The sequence below is a fragment of the Nilaparvata lugens genome, chromosome 12, assembly GCF_014356525.2.
Source record: "Nilaparvata lugens isolate BPH chromosome 12, ASM1435652v1, whole genome shotgun sequence".
NCBI lineage: Eukaryota > Metazoa > Arthropoda > Insecta > Hemiptera > Delphacidae > Nilaparvata > Nilaparvata lugens.
The window spans coordinates 12,235,710-12,253,026 of NC_052515.1; the positions used below are offsets into that span (position 1 = coordinate 12,235,710).

The following is a 17,317-nucleotide window of genomic DNA, read 5'->3' on the forward strand; positions in this document are numbered from 1 at the left end:
CTCTAGGTAATTTGGATATCGGAATTCACACTCTACAAGAAGGACAATTCAGAACAAGAATCAATTCATTCTCACGAGAAGAAATGTCAAGATTGTATTGGAGAAGAGGGAAATATTCTATAGGCTATATTGGTGTGCAAATTCAATATAAAACATTCTAAACTGTGCATTGCTGCAGCTAATAGATTAGAGAATAATTATCTGAAAGCTTTCAAATCTAATAATTCCATTTCTATTGGTAGAAAAAGTGCTCTGGAAGAACAAATAGTATTACAGAAGGTGAGAGAGGAATAGATTTGTCTAAATTTGTAATGTTGATAACAAAGATATTCATTAATTAAATTGAATGATTGCTTCAAGTGTAGAAAGAAATAAATCGAGGGTAGAAGGATAGAGATTTGATTGAGATGATTGTCATAATTTTGACTCGAAAAAGAACATTGGATACCTAGTGTTGGTAACAAAGATATTTATTGATCAAATTTAACAATATTGCTTCAAGTGTAGGAAGGAAGAAATCGAGGGTAGAATGATAGAGATTTGATTGAGACTGTTATAAATTTGACTTGGAAGAAAATATTTGAAACCCTGAAAATCTCAATCAAGAGAGAAGAAATCAATCTATTGAGGAGAAAGGGGATGCTATCTAGAAAGCAAGATTAGAAATATGAAGTGGTAGTTTTTAGATTGCTTGGAAAATACTAGGCTATTACTAGAACTATTTGATCAATTCCTATCCTTTCAACCTCACAGGACTTATTATGTGCACAGGACTATCAATCTATCATTCTCAATCAAGAGAAGGCAGAAATCAATATTAAGAGAAAGAGATATACTATATATTCATTTTTAAAACAAGATTAGAAGAGTAGGAGAACTATGAGGAAGTTTGGAATACCAAACTCTTGGAGAAAGTTTTAAATAGTAGGAGAGAGTTTTAAAATTGTAGGAGAAAGTTCAAAAAAGTAGGAGAATTTTGTAATACCTTAGTTCAGGCGTAGTCTGGTCTCCGAGCAAACTGCTGGGCGACTGATGGTTTGAATTTGAACTTGGCGCGGGAAAGCCGGAATTCGAATTTGGCGGGTCATCGTCTGGCGTCTGCGCAGTAACCGTATCTAGAATGTAGAGCATCTCATTGGCTATATCGGTCAGATAGTGGAGATGTTCCTGCGCGCGGTCCACACGGAAGAAACGTTCGGCTGTACACGCTAGAAATTATAAACAAATATTTTTATATTGTCAATAGGCTAAATGAATAAATATTTATTATTATCCAACAAATAATGCAACCTCTCATCTATTTCCAGCTTATGAAAATGATGTTATGTGTTATATAAAATAATGTGAACATTAGTGTTTAATTATTTATTTAATCATACAAAATTACACAATTTACAGAAAAGTACCACAGGCTAACTTACGCCCAAAACGGTTTCAATTCTAATTTTTACAACAATCCAAATGTAGCTAGTGAATGGTGTAGCAAATGTAGTGTTGAATAGAGATTAGTATATAACTAAATGCGTAACAACCAAATCAAGTTTCTAGATATCCAAAAATGTAGTATGTGATTGATTCGAAAAGAAATAATGCGATTCACATGATTACGTTTTTACCTTGAACCACAATAGAACATAAGAGATTGGTTAACCTATATGAATACAAAAGAAACAAGTCGAATATGCCTGCCATCGTATTACAAGAAAATATTTTCGGTAATGAAATTTACCGATCTATGTAATCGACAAGTAATTGATCTACAATTTATTTGATTCCGTTTTAATCCAATTGATTGTATGTAATTTACAATCTTGAAATCCAGTTGTATTGTAGAGTAGACCACTATTATGTTTACTCCACTTGTTTACTTCCACTTTGTTCACTGTACCACCAAATAGTTCACTTTACCTAACGTAAACTTTACCACTATGGATAGTAAGTTAATTTCAAATATACAGTACTTTATTGTTGGCATAACTTTGAAACGTACCTTTTATTATACAAGGAAAGAGTGGAGAAATAATAAACAGTAGAAGTGCAGAGCTTAGACCTTACTAGAGTAATAACTAGTCTACCAGGAAACTTGATTTTTTAGTTTAAAAGAGAATACGTCCTTTGTAATTATTTGAAATGATAATTGCAGTTTAGGGACAAGGTCACCTGATATATCAGGAAGAATCAAAATATTTTTAATTGAATAGAATAGATTTGTCAATTATTTCGAAGTCACAACGATAATACGTCTATCATAACCCTCAACTATTTTCAACATATTAGGATGTCAGCCTGAAAAGTAAAAAATAACCCACATTTCCGTGGTTTAAAATAAGTTTGATTGGTCACCAGAGGAGTTCCTGAATTGGTATGGAGATAAGTTGTCTATCGCAATTAGAGCCTACTTCCACAATAAAATTTTACTATATCATTCTTACTCATTCATGATACTGAAATCAAATCATTCATGGAAGATTGCACGATTAGGATTCAAGTTGTACCAATTCCAAATGTATTAAATCCAAATCATTTCACTCATGGAGGGATTGCATAATATGACTCTAAATCAATAAATTAAATTATTGAAAATCTATCACTTCTATTCCTAACTCAATAATGGACACGACTCACTACTTACAGATTATTTGTCAAATATTGTCAATTGTGCATTTTTCATCTAATCACAATAGTAATAATATTTTCTAATAAGGAGAATGAATAATGCACACTACTAACAAATTATTATTTTTGATTATATTATAACAAGGTTAGTTTGAAAAAAATATTATATTCATATTATATCAAGACAGTAGACTGAATATCTTTTAAATTTTGTAATTAATATACTTTCAAAAATAAATCACTTACAATCGACAAAACACCAATCAGGAGACAGTTTTGGCTGATCAGTTTTCGACTCTTGCAGTTTATTGACCATTTGCCGCACCTGCTCCAAGTCTGAGACTGGGTTCACCTCGATTGAACCCATTGTAATCGCTGTGAAAAATAAATATTAGATTATCAGCAAAAAGTTAAATCAAAATCCAATCAAATCGTTTCAAATCTTATCATTCCAAAAACAAAATTAGAAGGGTAAAAGATACACACTAGAAAGTTTTCAAATTTTATAATGAAGTGAATTTAAAATTAAAATATCGCAATAGAATTCATAGATCAATGTTTAATGTTTAGATTATTAGCCAGGACCTCCTAAATACTCCTAAATAGGTATTTAGGAGGTCCTGGCTTAGCTCTAGAGACGAACTAATTCCGCTACATCGCTCCAGCTGTACTATTCACACTTGCTTCCCGAGCATAGCAGGCGAAAACCATGCTTTAAAGGTACACATACCAGCGGCTATTATTGTGCCTATAAAAGAAGTTTAAGCATCAACTTTATTCACCAAGAACAGCGCTACAAGTTGCTATGAATTTGAAGTCTATAGAACGAACATTGAATGTGAAAAAGGAGAATGCATAAAAATTTAATATTTTCAGATTCTCAAAAACAAAGTTAACGTAATTTTGCTATATTGAAGAGGAGACTTGCATATTTTTCTCAAATTTTTCTGACAATTAGTTTTTGTAGGGTATGTGTACCATCTGCCTCAAAAAAGTAACATTTGGAGCCCCATTGTTAGCTAACAGAAGCTGATAAAAATATTTCAATTGCATAGATTATGTCCTAAGAACCTGTCCAATAGATTGGGAAGAGAAAAATATCTGAAAAAAATTATTGAATGCACAACCTTAATGCATTTCTTTATAAATTTCATGAAGTGAAGAAAACAACCCATTTTATGTGATATTTTATTGAATCTCAATTCGTGGGAGGAACAGTTTTGGGCTGTGCCTGTTGATCCACCACCAAATTATTAAAAAAAATTGTGTATCGTTTAATCAATAAAAGCATGTTGGTGATAAATTAGTGGCCAGGAATTATTAATTGTTTATTGACACAATATTCACAGTCCGGGAGTCCGGTCCCACAAGGTGTCAAACTATCATATAAACTAAAAAACTTCTTTAAGAAACAGTGAACAAAATATTCTCAAGTACATTAAGTTGTTTGTAATTATAAATAAAAGATAATAAATAAATAAATACAATTCAATTCTCTAATAAATATTCAGAGGATTCAAATAGGAACATCCCACCATGAATTATGTTGTATTTATTAATTTCAAGGCTTAAAGATATAATACCAAATAACGCAACCATATTCCTATAATTCATATAAGTTGTATTGTCTTGGTTATACATACCAGCTTGTTTGAGTAATTCTTTATCGTAATGGTGTTGCTCATAGTCAGCCATATTGATCCTTTGCACTGTGACTTTCAGTTGTTCTAATGTAGCTTGCCTGTTGGACAGAAATTGGAAAAGTTATAGAAGATTTCACACAGGACAAAGAATTATAAAATAGCATTGAATGTAAGAGCTAGAAGGCTTCTTTGAATTTTTGCACGAAAAATTTACAATTCATTCATAATAGGTACACAATGAATCCATAATATTACCATTTCTTTATATTTAAAATAGGAAAGCTAGTACCAATTTAGTTTTGAAGATATACCAGTTTCGGGCAATTATGTCATTATCAAGTGTCTAAATTGATTATCATTAGAAAGTGAATAAATATCCTAATTTATTATTTAATTATTTAGCGTATGGCAGATACACAACAAATATATAGCTCATGAGTCTCAAATGACTAGATATACACTGTATATTTCAAAATTCTTTGAGATGTTGTGTAGTTTTCGGTCAGGAGAACATAATTTTGTCCGACGGCCATCATTTGCTAGTCCATTTAGCGTTAGTCTATTAATGTGCACCATGTAGGCGAACTAGCATTACACATTATCAATATCATTATCAAACTAGTATTAGCAATATCCTAACTCTTCATAAGATAAATTATTATTATTACATATTCATATGTCAAGAAACATGAAAAATGGAATAATAAATACACAATTCTATCAAGTAGTCCCGTGAAAAATAAATAAAAATATAATATACATTGAGAAATAAAAACGTCTAAAGGAAAGATTGGAGAAAATTAACTATTTTTGAGGTACTCACGGAATATTAGCCTTGCCACCGCGTCGCTTGGCCAGCATAGGCGCCTTGTTGAGCAGATTCATTTGAGATGATGGAAGGCGTCAACTTGCATGCCTCTCCGTCCACTTGCATGGGGATTGTCTTCGTGGTCACGATCTTGGCAGTCTGACACTGGCAAATACTCGTGCCGTGGCCCCCTGCTTGCAGTAAAGGCTGCAAATACACAAATTCACCATTATAACTATGGACATTGCAAAATTCACTAATTCATCATTGGAAATGATAAACTAGGAATATTGAAAATTTATTCATTATACAAGAAAATACAGAGAAAAGTAATGAATGTCAAGATCTGTGCCGTGTTCCCCTGCTTGCATAAAGGCTGCAAATACACAAATTCACCATTATAGCTATGAACACTGAAAATTCACTTATTCATCATTGGAAATGATACAATAAGAATATTGAAAATTTATCCATTACATTAGAGAATACAGAGAAAAGTACTGGATTTCAAGATTTGTGACGTGTTCTCCTGCTTGCTGTAAATCTGCAAATCCACAAATCCATAATTAAAACTGAGAACAGTGAAAATCGATTCGTTACACTGAATAATACAGAGAGCAGAACAGTTTTCGAAATGTATTGAATGGGGGGATACATGTCAAAGCTTCTCTAATATCGGTTTTCACCATACTAGAAGTAAAGACGAGCTGTTTCCCGTATCACATGAAATAAGCGAGGTCGAAAGAGATCAGTTTTCAACGATCATCTGATGAAGTTTTTATTTCGTCAAGTTTTAAGTGAGTCGAATTCTCATTTAGTCAAGTACAAGATCACCTGTAGAAGTCTTCAGTTTGTCAAGTTCTCTTTTAGTCAAGTATTTCATTCGTTGAGGTTTCAGTTTATCAAGTTCTCATTTCAAGTTTTCAATCAAAAGGGCGAGCTTTCAGTTTGTCTAGTTGCAGTTCCACAAATTTTAAGTACATCAAGTTTTCAGTAAGTCAAGTTTTCAACTCTTCAAGTAATCAGTTTGTGTAGTTTTCAGTTAGTCAAGTTGTATGTACATTAAGTACACAATCAATCAATTTCTCAGTGTGTCGAATTCCAATTTCGCCAATTTCTTAATTCGTCGAATTCCCAGTTTATCAAGTTCTCATTTTGTCAAGTTAACAGTTTGTATAATTCTCAGTTCGTCAAGTTTTAAGTACATCAAGTATTTAGTATGTCGTATTTTCAAATGTTAATCTATCATTTTGACAAGGTCTCATTTCGACAGTTCTCCAATATTGATGAAGTATTCAGTTCGTCATGTTTTCAGTATCTACATCAAGTATCAAATGCCTTGTCTCTAGACTTGTACACGGCGATCATAAGCTAACCCAGGGTGCGGAATAAACTGATATCAAAGATAAAATTAGTAGAATTGATGATGTTGTGAAATTTCTCCATAATAAGTAAACAAAGATATATTGTCAATTCCACTATATTATAGTGAAGACAATATCTTTGTTTTCTTATTATGATATCGAAGAGAAAATACAAGTCTCAATTTAAAAATACAAGAAAATACAATGTAACTTGTATTATTTCCTCTCTGCTAACATGAAACTTGACTGGTTAACTAAATTAGTAGTTTTCTTCGTTGTTTACACACCAATTCATAAGTTAGTCCAATTTTTACTCACCAAGTCTTTTATTCAATTTTACTCAATAAGTTTTACTCACCAATTGATAAGTAGTAAGTCCAACAACTTCGATAAGGCCATCTTCGGTTGATTGCTCCCCTCCACTCGCTCGATTCCACGGGTGCGTTCCACCACCATAACTAGAAAGCAACAACAAAATATTTCAAATCACAAAATAATCAAAATTTATTCAAATTGAAGCTGAATATTAAATAGTTGTGTTACAAAAGCATGTTTCCAATTATTCTTTATAAGAGTAATACTGAGGGTGATGCCCACATAAGCTCTTAGGCTTGTGCGTGAGTAATGAGTGAGAGGGATGATGATGAGAGATGACGACTACTTTTGAAGTAGTCGGGACAGACGGCTTATCGTCTCCTGCGAAAGACGGGGTAGTATGATTGTGCTGTGGTCAAAAACTTTGCCCCGGTCGAGATTCGAACTCAAAACAATTCGATTTCTTTTAAAATTGAAGCGGAATATTGGTCAAATTCGATTTGATTCGCTCACCTAGGAATGTTGAGAAAGACAATAGCATGCACTTTGTGGTCCTTGAGCTTGGGGGTCATGTCCTTGCCGTCGCACTCCAAGGTCACCAGTTCTGCCAACCCCTTCCACTTCCGCCTCAACAGGTCTTTGCCTCCCATCTGACCATAGAACATCTTATTGCGCAAGCGCGAGTTGAATCGTTCAGGATGCGCCTCTGAAAAACACACATATAAATATTAATGAAGATTGCGAATTCATCGGTTGATGAAATCAAAATCAGGGATTGTTGGTATTGTTATCTACATGTTTACAACAATAATACAGTTATTGAATCCTATTATATTAAGCGAGTAATTTCTTTTATCATTATTATTTAACGAAAATCCTAAATAAATGCTGTAAATCATCCCGAAGACTTCTGCTACTGCAGACATTGACAACAGGGTTAACAGCTAGATGGAAATTCGATGAGAACTACTATCCAAAAAATTAGTTGCCATCCCGGGAATCGAACCCGGTACCTCCCAATTGCTAGTCAGGAATGCTTACCCTTACACCAAACTGACTACAGTTACAGTTGGAATCAAATAGAATTATCTATCTAATTCCATCTGTAATTTCTTTTATATTTGGTTATTTATGTCTAACGGATCTCGAAAACGGCTCTAACGATTTTCACGAAATTTGGAACATAGTAGGTTTATGATATAAGAATTCGATTGCACTAGGTCTCATCCCTGGGAAAACTCGCTGAAGGACATGAAAAGGATAATAATTATTCATCCTTGGAGAAACAGATGATAATTTCGTCGTCTGTCGATAACAGAAGATACGAGTGCGTGTGTGGGAGAGAGACAGAATTATGTTCAGCTGTTGAATCAATCAGCTTATCTCACGAGAAATATTATCTATAAATTTTAATCGACTTGATCAAAATAATCTGATTTGTTGACATGACATGGTATATCTTTCTAAATTAGAGTATACCATAATTTTCAAAGTTAATCATTATTTTACAGTTTTATGTGACTAGTGAGTGTTACTTTGTTATTCAATTTTGGTTTGTAAACAATCTAAATTAGAACTTTTCTGTTTTCATATGTTTGGACTGGAAATTGGACCTAAGTTCAAGTGTATTGAACATACCTACTTTTTGGACTATTTATAGTGTATAAATAAAAATTCGGGAATTGAACAGTTTTGGGCTGTGCCTGTTTTTATGTCATATGATCCAAAATCCGAGATTTGAAATCCATTTGAATTTTTTTCAATTTTCAATCACTCTAACTTTCTCAGGGTGGCACCAACGACAGAGATCTATGCGAGTTTACTGGTTGTTTAAATCAAAATCAGAGATTGTTAGTTGGACTCTACATGTTCTACAACAATTATACAGTTGTTGAATGAGCATTATTAAGGGTGACCAATAACGACAGAGGACAAGTGTGTTGAATAATAATAACACACATCCTTTTCATGCTTGTTGTATCAACAGCGAGACGTTTCGAACAAAAAACAGCCAACCAGCCAAATAAACAACCAATATTTATTTATTTATTCAATCATTCAGAATTACACAACTTACAGGAAAGTTCCACAGGCTTATAAGCCCAAAACGGTTCTAATTCTAATTTATACAACAGTCCAAATGTAGCTAGGTTATGTGTCACTTAACATTCTCCTATTACACACTCAATTTACAATTCGAAACACACAAAGATTATTTTTGAATTGAAAATACTTCAAAATTAAATTAAATCAATCACAATTAATTAAAAAATTCCAAACTTTGAAAAAACTATAAAATTTTGAGACCAATATCAATAAATAGACCACTGGGGAATTACAAATTACAATTATACAAAAAAAAAAAAATTGCCCTCAGAGTAGCAAAGGAAAAAATAAACATCAAAGAATCGATGATACAAGAACCTTATCTGATAAAAAGTTGTTTTGAGTAATAATTACTGACACAAAAATGTTTGATGACATGTGTGTACATACATGTTCAACACACTTTTCGTGTTTTTATTTGGCCACCCTAAGAGAAGCTGGAGGAGAACATAATGCTGTCGATGAGTTGAAAAAAGTACAAAGCCAAATCTCAAAAAGTTTGAACGCTCATAGAAACTTTAAAAACGTCAAACAAAGGGTCAAATTAGAATAATCTTCGACTGAGTCATTGTCAATATTGTAGAACCGTTCCATAATTGAATAAAAGCACAAATATGTTGTCAAACTTGTCAATAAAATTTTTGTCAATAACTTTTTCAGTCAACTTGAAAATGCGGTGACCGGTGTGGTCACGAAATCTTGGTCGTGTACTAAATAAAACAGTGAAGAATTTGACAACATATTTGTGTTTTTAATCAATTAAAATAATCTTATTGGAAATAATAATTGAAATTCTAATTAGACTTGGGTTCTGAACCATTTTTCATGACACCACAGTCTGATTAGAATTTGTTTTATAACTACTTTTGACGAAACTTCAGTCTATAGACTTATACTTCATGTAAATCTTCTTCAGACTTGGAGGAATATGCGGCGCAGAGAAATGGAGGGAGATCAGCCAATTGCAGTGATGGATTGAGTCATAGGTGGAAGCGCAGTTGTCAATTTGTCTATTAGAGTCAGTCGAGTCTGTGATTGCAGAGAGGAAACTTCCTTAGTTAAACATGAGCGCTTGAATACTCACTGGAAATTAGAGAACGCTGGCCGTTACACAACGGCAACACAGCCGCCGTTGTATCCCTTCTCTACTGCGCATGTCCATCCCAAGTCGGAAGTTAATTTGAACAAATTATAGTGTTTGAACTATTTTTACGATACTAAAGTCTAATTGGATTGTAGCGTCGTCAGAAATAGTTCAGAAGCGGATTATCAACTAGCAGTTCGCTATGGAAAGTGGAATAAAAGAATATATTTAGGTTTGAACTGACCCCTAGCTTCGTGGAACTCGAGAGCTATATGCGCATCAACCCCTAGCGAGAAATAGTTGTTAACAACGTTGAGAGGGAGGTTCTCTTTTCCCTCCTCGTTGGCCTCTGCATTGGGGTTCTTCTCCACTTTGAGGCTCCACCTGTCCAGCTTCACCACCTCGCTCTCTCCGATGTTCGACAGGATTTTCGAGATTGGCTCGTCCGTGTAGCCCTGCAAAATACGATAATTATTCAGTATGGTATCAACTACCCTCAAAAATTCTGTGAAATAGCCTGAAAAAGTCTACAGTAGAAAAGTAATTTGATATCAAATACCCTAAAAAATTCTGCGATGGGAAATTAATATGATATTGACCACTCTGAAAAAGTCTACGGTAGAAAATTGATAAGGTATCAACTACCCTCAAAGAGTACATAATAAAAAATTGATAATCAACTACCCTGAAAAATTTCAAGGCTGCAGAATGTATTTTATTCTCTAGTGATTTGAAAACGATATGTAATTTATCTATCAACTTATCGATTCTACATTCACAACAAATTATCATAGTTAATCCATTTATTCGACATTACACTGTTGTATAATAATATCGAGTGACCTGGCTGGCTCAGGTTTAGTGTCAGAGTTTTCAAGTCGCAACTGATCGATTTTAGGGCCTCTGACAAGATCTAACACTGTGGTAGCGTACAGGTAAACCCCAAACTTTCAATCCATGATCGAACAATTTCAAATAGTTACAAATAGATTTGATATTGTATCATTTTTTCTCTCCATAACAAAATATACTGTGGAAGAGGAAAAATATGAAACTGCAATCAACAATCATCTATATTGGCAACTGCCATTGTGAAAGAAAATTAATCTGCACTTTAAGGAATAGGTTGAATTGATATTCGATGATCAAGTTTCATTGACTTAAATATTTTGAATCATATTCGTCTACATAGCGAAATATTATACTGTTGAAATGCAAACATAGAAGGAAGGCAAAAGTCGATGTGTGTGTAACTGGACATAATTTATTCAATTATTTGACTGCATTTCGTTCTTGAAGACATCACATCAGTGTATTAATAGTAAATATTTTATTCATTGAAAAGGCTATCAAAAACGTCACAGATCTCTATAAGATAATCAATACCCAGATACGAACATGGTGTCAACACTAGGATACAGAAAATAACAAGACTACACGAACAAAAATACAAAACATGATAGAAAAATTAGAGAAAAATATACAGAGTTGAGAGAAAAATACTCAATAACATAAATCATATACTATAGAAACACACAAGACAATGGGAACATTTGATGCCGCATCTACATTTTGGCCCAATGAAGGCCAATGTTGACCAGCGTCAGTGGATGAGTGGTTTGTCAGCGCTGACCTTCATTGGGCCAAAATGTAGATGCGCCATCAAATGTTCCCATTGTCTTGTGTGTTTCTATAGTATATGATTTATATTATTGAGCCCGTTCTGGGAACATGAAATGTGGTAAATTGTCCGATTCACAATTTACCAGGTAAAAAGTTCCGCGTCCCATGGGAAGAATTTTGACAGATTCTGTACCAGAAACTAGTTCCAGTTCCAAGTTCCTGCCCCACAGTCGAAGCCTGGTAAATTGTGACAGTTCAGATTATCAGAGCTCTCTGGTCGATTGAATAAATATTGTAGTCTGCTTGCTTCTATGCGCATGCGCTGATAGCTTGTTTGTTTACCATAGCATAGTCATAGAATACATAACAAACAAAATTATGTTGATAAGCATTCGTTAAATGAATTTTTCTCTACAGAGAATTTGAGAGTGCCCAAAATTTGAGTTACTCTCAAATTCTCTGTGGAGAAAAATTCATTTAACGAATGCTTATCAAACATAATTTTGTTTGTTATGTATTCTATGACCATGCAATGGAATGCACACTTTTCTAGACTGTAAGTTTGTAAAACAGCCTTTGTTCATTTACGCAGCTAGTGAACGACACATTTTGGTGTAAATAAACTTTTCCTCCACCTACTGTCATAAGTACTTACTTTACCTCCTGAAACATGATACTAAAGTGTCACTTTTTCGCTCTCGGTACTCAAAAACAGAAAAACTCCCTAGGGAGTAAAAGTGACTCCATTTAAATAACATGGGAAGCATCTCTATTTTAAAAACGTACATTTGGAATAGGTCAGAAGGTCTAAGCTCAGATGAGGAAGCATATAGAGTAGTCATTAAACCAACTAAATTCAATATCTCAACCAGACATTTGATCGATATATAAAATTTATGTTTATATGCTGAAATTATTATTACAAACTTCATATCACTATACTAGAAAAAAATTATATATTGTTTTCTTTTAATCCATGTTATTCAAAATACCAGCCAACGAATATTACTTATTAACTAATCAAATTTGAAACGGGAAGTCATTGTTGTTCTGTCATTGTTGTTACAACTTTAGCCGACAGATAGTGCTGTCGGAGGAGAACTGTGATTACAAGCCAGCTGTTTCTGTTTACTGTTTAGATTATGTTTATAACACATTGTTTGGTCACATACGTTTTTAAAAATTATTTTATTTGCAGTTTTTATAAAAATGTAGGTGGAGGAAAAATGTTGTGTATATCACGAGCTGATATATCTCGTATATACAGCTGATACAGCTGTGTATATCTCGGCTTCGCCTCGGGCTTCAAACTTTTCCCTCAGGGAGAAAAAACAGCACTTTTCACTCTAGATATACAAATAACTATTATAAGTGCGCGCCAAAAGCTTGAACCAACGATTTTGAAATGGCGTTCCATGGGAACATTTTGCACTAGTCACGTGATTGAACAATTAACCACTGGAAATAGAACAATTTACCACTTTTTCGTGTTCACAGAACGTACACATTGAGTGCTCTTCTCTTACCAGGCTGGACCAGCTCACTTGGACAACATGTGGACTAGGCATAAGAAAATATGTGAACATGAATGTATTTTTGGTACTTACACCCCCCCAGCCAAGAGCCCTTGCCAGGTCGTTGCCGGTGCCGAGAGGTAGCACCCCCACAGCAGGGGGTGGCTGCACGTTGAGTTGGTCCAACACAGACAGCACCCAGCCAACGGTGCCATCCCCCCCCGCACGCAAGCACACGCAAGTTAGGCACTTTCCGGAACAGTTCTAGCCTGGAAAATAGAGGAAAATTTGGTTAGTTTACAAGAAAAAATCGAGAAAAACGTTGGTTAATTTGAAAAAAGAGTTGATTTAATAACAGTTCTAGCCTAAAAAATACGAGAAAAACGTTGATTTATTCACAAGAGAAAATGAGTTTAATAACAAATCTGTGTTTCTTCACAATTTCTTAGTCTTTTTCATTCAATATGAATAATTACCACAATATCAACTTCACAACTACACAAAAAGTTTAATAACAGTCCTAGCCTGAAAAATACGAAAAAAACATTGGTTAATTTAAAAATGAGTGAACTACTAAGATCATTTAACTAAGGCCAGGTTGCACAACAGCCTGTTAAATTTCAACAGTGATTAAATGTAACCAGAACCAATAAAATCAAATGATCGTTTATTGTCAAAAAACATACAATATGTTGAGACAATCAGAGAAGCACTTTTTCCAGAAAAGCCTTCTCCGATTGGTTCTCGTGACATTAGATTAATCATGATTATCAAATGTTTGGAATTTAACAGGCTCCTATGCAGCAGGGCCCAACAGTTCTAACCTGAAAATACGAAATTAACGTGTGCTTAACATTGGTTTACTATCCTTGTCTGTCATTAGACAAAGCAGACAGCTCTTTTTCTACCTACGCACTGTTGCCAAATATTTTATTGCTACGAAGAAACACAATGACATACAAAAATATTGTAATTTCAATGATGAAAATGTATTATTTGATCATGGAAAAATAAACTTGAGATCATTATCCTCTAGAACTTGGTACGCTATAGTGGATTAGGTCAATTTCCCCACAGAAAACACTAAACATGTAAAAGACACATTGTAAGATATTTCTGAAACTAACTATTGTATGTAATTATAAACTATCTAATATTCTCTGTAATTGATGCAGAAGCTTTAGTTTTTTCACCATTTATTTATTTATTATTAACAAGAATCAGCATTTGATATTACAGCAGATATATCGCAATAAGTTGAATCACAGTTACCTAAAGGAGTGTACAGACTTATGCCTCATGAACACATGCATTTTACTTTTCATCAGCTGATGCAATGCTTCTTATATAAATATATTCATACACATACAGTAAGATACAGATATAATAAACATATCATCAGCTGATTAAAAGTAAAATGCGCGTCTTCGTGGCACATAAGTCTGTACGAACGCCATAAAAGGCGGTGGTAACTGAGAATCGGCAACCTATCATCTTCACTGACTTGATAGAGTAAATTTCACTATAATTTTATCATTTTTTGATACAAGATTTAGAGGTTTTGTTTACCCACCTCATAAGCTTTGTCTGCTGGAGAGTGGCTCGTTTTATATGGAAATGAAAATACTCGATTCAATTCCATCTCACATAAGAGAAATTGATGACTTGAAGGAGTTGAAAAAACACTCAGGGAATTCCTTATTGTATTGTGACCTTACAAATTAGCAGACGTTCTTGTTAGTCAATTTTTGCTTAATTTTATGTGAAATCTGTTGTGTTCTCATGGCTGGTTGTGTTGATAGATAAAGGATATTAGCATAGAGAAACAATAGCATAAGTAGATATCCCATGGTATAGGGCGTTTATGTCGCAACTTTTACTGTTATCTCAAGCTGATAGTCCACGTAGTTCTTTCCCATGAAGCTTTAAGACGCTGCTAGTCTCTCATATTGTGCCGTTCATACACCCTTACCCGATCAAAACAATAAAAATCGACAATAATCGACAGTAATCGGCTTGAGCTAACAGTAAAAGTTGCGACATAAACGCCCTATACCATGGAATATCTACTTACGCTATTGTTTCTCTATGATATTAGTGATATATAAAGGTGCGTACAGATATACGCGCCGCGAACATGAGCAATTCACTTTTAATCAGCTGATTATAATTTTATGTATTTTTACAGAAACGGTAAGATACAGATATAAGAAGCTTGGCATCAGCTGATTAAGAGTGAATTGCTCATGTTCGCGGCGCGTACATGTACGTGCATCTGTACGCACCTTTAGATTACTCTTTGACGAGTCATATACTGCGGGAGTGTTGCTTCCTTGATGCAGTTTCATAATTGTGACGAATAAGTAAAGTATATAATGTTTTCAGTGACTAAAATTCATATAGTCTATTATAATTTCTGAATGACTCAACCAATACCGTGTTTCACAAAACTAACAATTTTTTGAGATAATATTTGAGTGACTGACCCCATTTTTGGCCCGCCCTGGGTGAGATCGAAGACCTGGCGGGGGTTGAGCAGCCACTGAAACTTCTGCAGCAGTTTGGTGCCCTGGTTGCCCCCCGATTTGGGGTTGATGAACACAATTACAGGGTGCACGTTCGCCGTCGGAATCGGCTTCATCACAAACGTCTTCTGCTCTTTTTCCGTCTGCAAAATTAAACAAAATCTTGAATAGAAAAAGAATCCAAAAATTCTTAGGCATATCCAAAGCCGTCAGCCGGAGTAGATAGGTTGTTATTTTTCCATCATGATATTGTTTCTTTATAATAATTGCATTGTAAAAATATTTGTAAAATATGTCAGTGTTGTGAATAAATTTCAATTTAAAGTTATTTTATCTAAATCTCATCCTTATCTTCTAATTTTTGTAAAAGTTCTCACAGTGGAGAGTGAACAAGCTACACAATGCCATGTGATTCACTCAATAAACTTGATCTTCATTAAACAAAATCTTGAATAAAATCGAGTACAAACGGTAGATTGAAATCAAAGTATGTCATAGAAACAAAACAAAACAAAACACATAATGCAATTTTATTAGGATAGACAATCATGGATAGAGTTGTAGAACGGAGAAGCTGATTTTATACACACATATTCATTCATTTATTAATATAAAAATACAATCAAGGTAAAAACAACAGGCATTCGCCCAAAACTGCTCTAAATCTTAATTTTGAATACACCGTCTAAAGGTTATGTAAATGATAACTCTTAATTCACACACTATTTTGAGTCCTCAACCAATATTATATTAACATTAGTATATCAATAAATGTTATTTTAATATATTAGTATTATATTCTACAATACTGAATTGAATATTCAGTCAATTTTAATGTTAATTTTAAACAAATTCATTTCATGTATTTTTCAAAACCAAAATTCAATTCATAGCTCCTCATTGCACAGATGCAATTCAATTTGTCATTATGTTTATATCTTGTATTATATCTTATATCTGTATATATATATATATATATATATATAATATATATATATATATATTATATATATATATATATGTTTATATCTTTATATTTTGTTCATATCATTCTTCTGTGGAAGAGATTCCATTACATGTTTTATGAATCAATTTTTTACCATACCTTTTCTTTACTACGCTTTTTGCTGGATGGCTTCTTTTTTGGTGATTTTCTTAGACTGGACTTGAAGCTTCCTTTTCGTGGCAGCTTCACAATCCAAGATGGAGGCACTACGATACTTGAATGATAACCTAAACAAGAAAAAATAATATAAAATCATAATGTGCATAAAAAATATTGAAAAGTGGACAATCGATTGAATAGTTTCTATGTTGCAAGCCCTTCCGAGGTCTTCGAAAGTATCACCTTCATCACAATATACTCGAATGTAATAGTAATGCAAGATTACCAGACAATATTTGAAAATAATATACTATTTATTCATTGGATAGAGCAAACAATACAATATTTGGAAGATTAAAAACAGGATAGTGCCTAAAACTTCTTCAATTTTACAATATTGTCTCAAATTGTCCAAAGGGTTAGGAGGTATACATCTTTAAGCTGGGTTACACCAAAGTTATTAACAAAATGTTGATAACTTAATCCTTATAGATTCTATTAAATTGAACGCAAGTTGACAAATACACATGTTCATAATGTGTATGATAAGTTATGTTCAATCTGATATAATCTATATAGATTGAGTTATTAACATTTTGTTAATAAATTTGGTC

General features: G+C 33.5%; 1 protein-coding gene across 1 annotated transcript in view; it reads right to left on the reverse strand.

Annotated features, from left to right (window-relative positions):
• Positions 1-17,317, reverse strand: part of LOC120353823 (eye-specific diacylglycerol kinase-like) — a 244,003-nt gene that overhangs the window by 35,021 nt on the left and 191,665 nt on the right. The window contains 12 exon segments of the mRNA XM_039438897.1: positions 986-1,208; positions 2,863-2,991; positions 4,260-4,357; positions 5,083-5,147; positions 5,149-5,274; positions 6,790-6,889; positions 7,260-7,452; positions 10,181-10,391; positions 13,167-13,295; positions 13,297-13,342; positions 15,560-15,741; positions 16,704-16,831. Coding sequence (XP_039294831.1) covers positions 986-1,208; positions 2,863-2,991; positions 4,260-4,357; positions 5,083-5,147; positions 5,149-5,274; positions 6,790-6,889; positions 7,260-7,452; positions 10,181-10,391; positions 13,167-13,295; positions 13,297-13,342; positions 15,560-15,741; positions 16,704-16,831 — 1,630 coding nt within the window.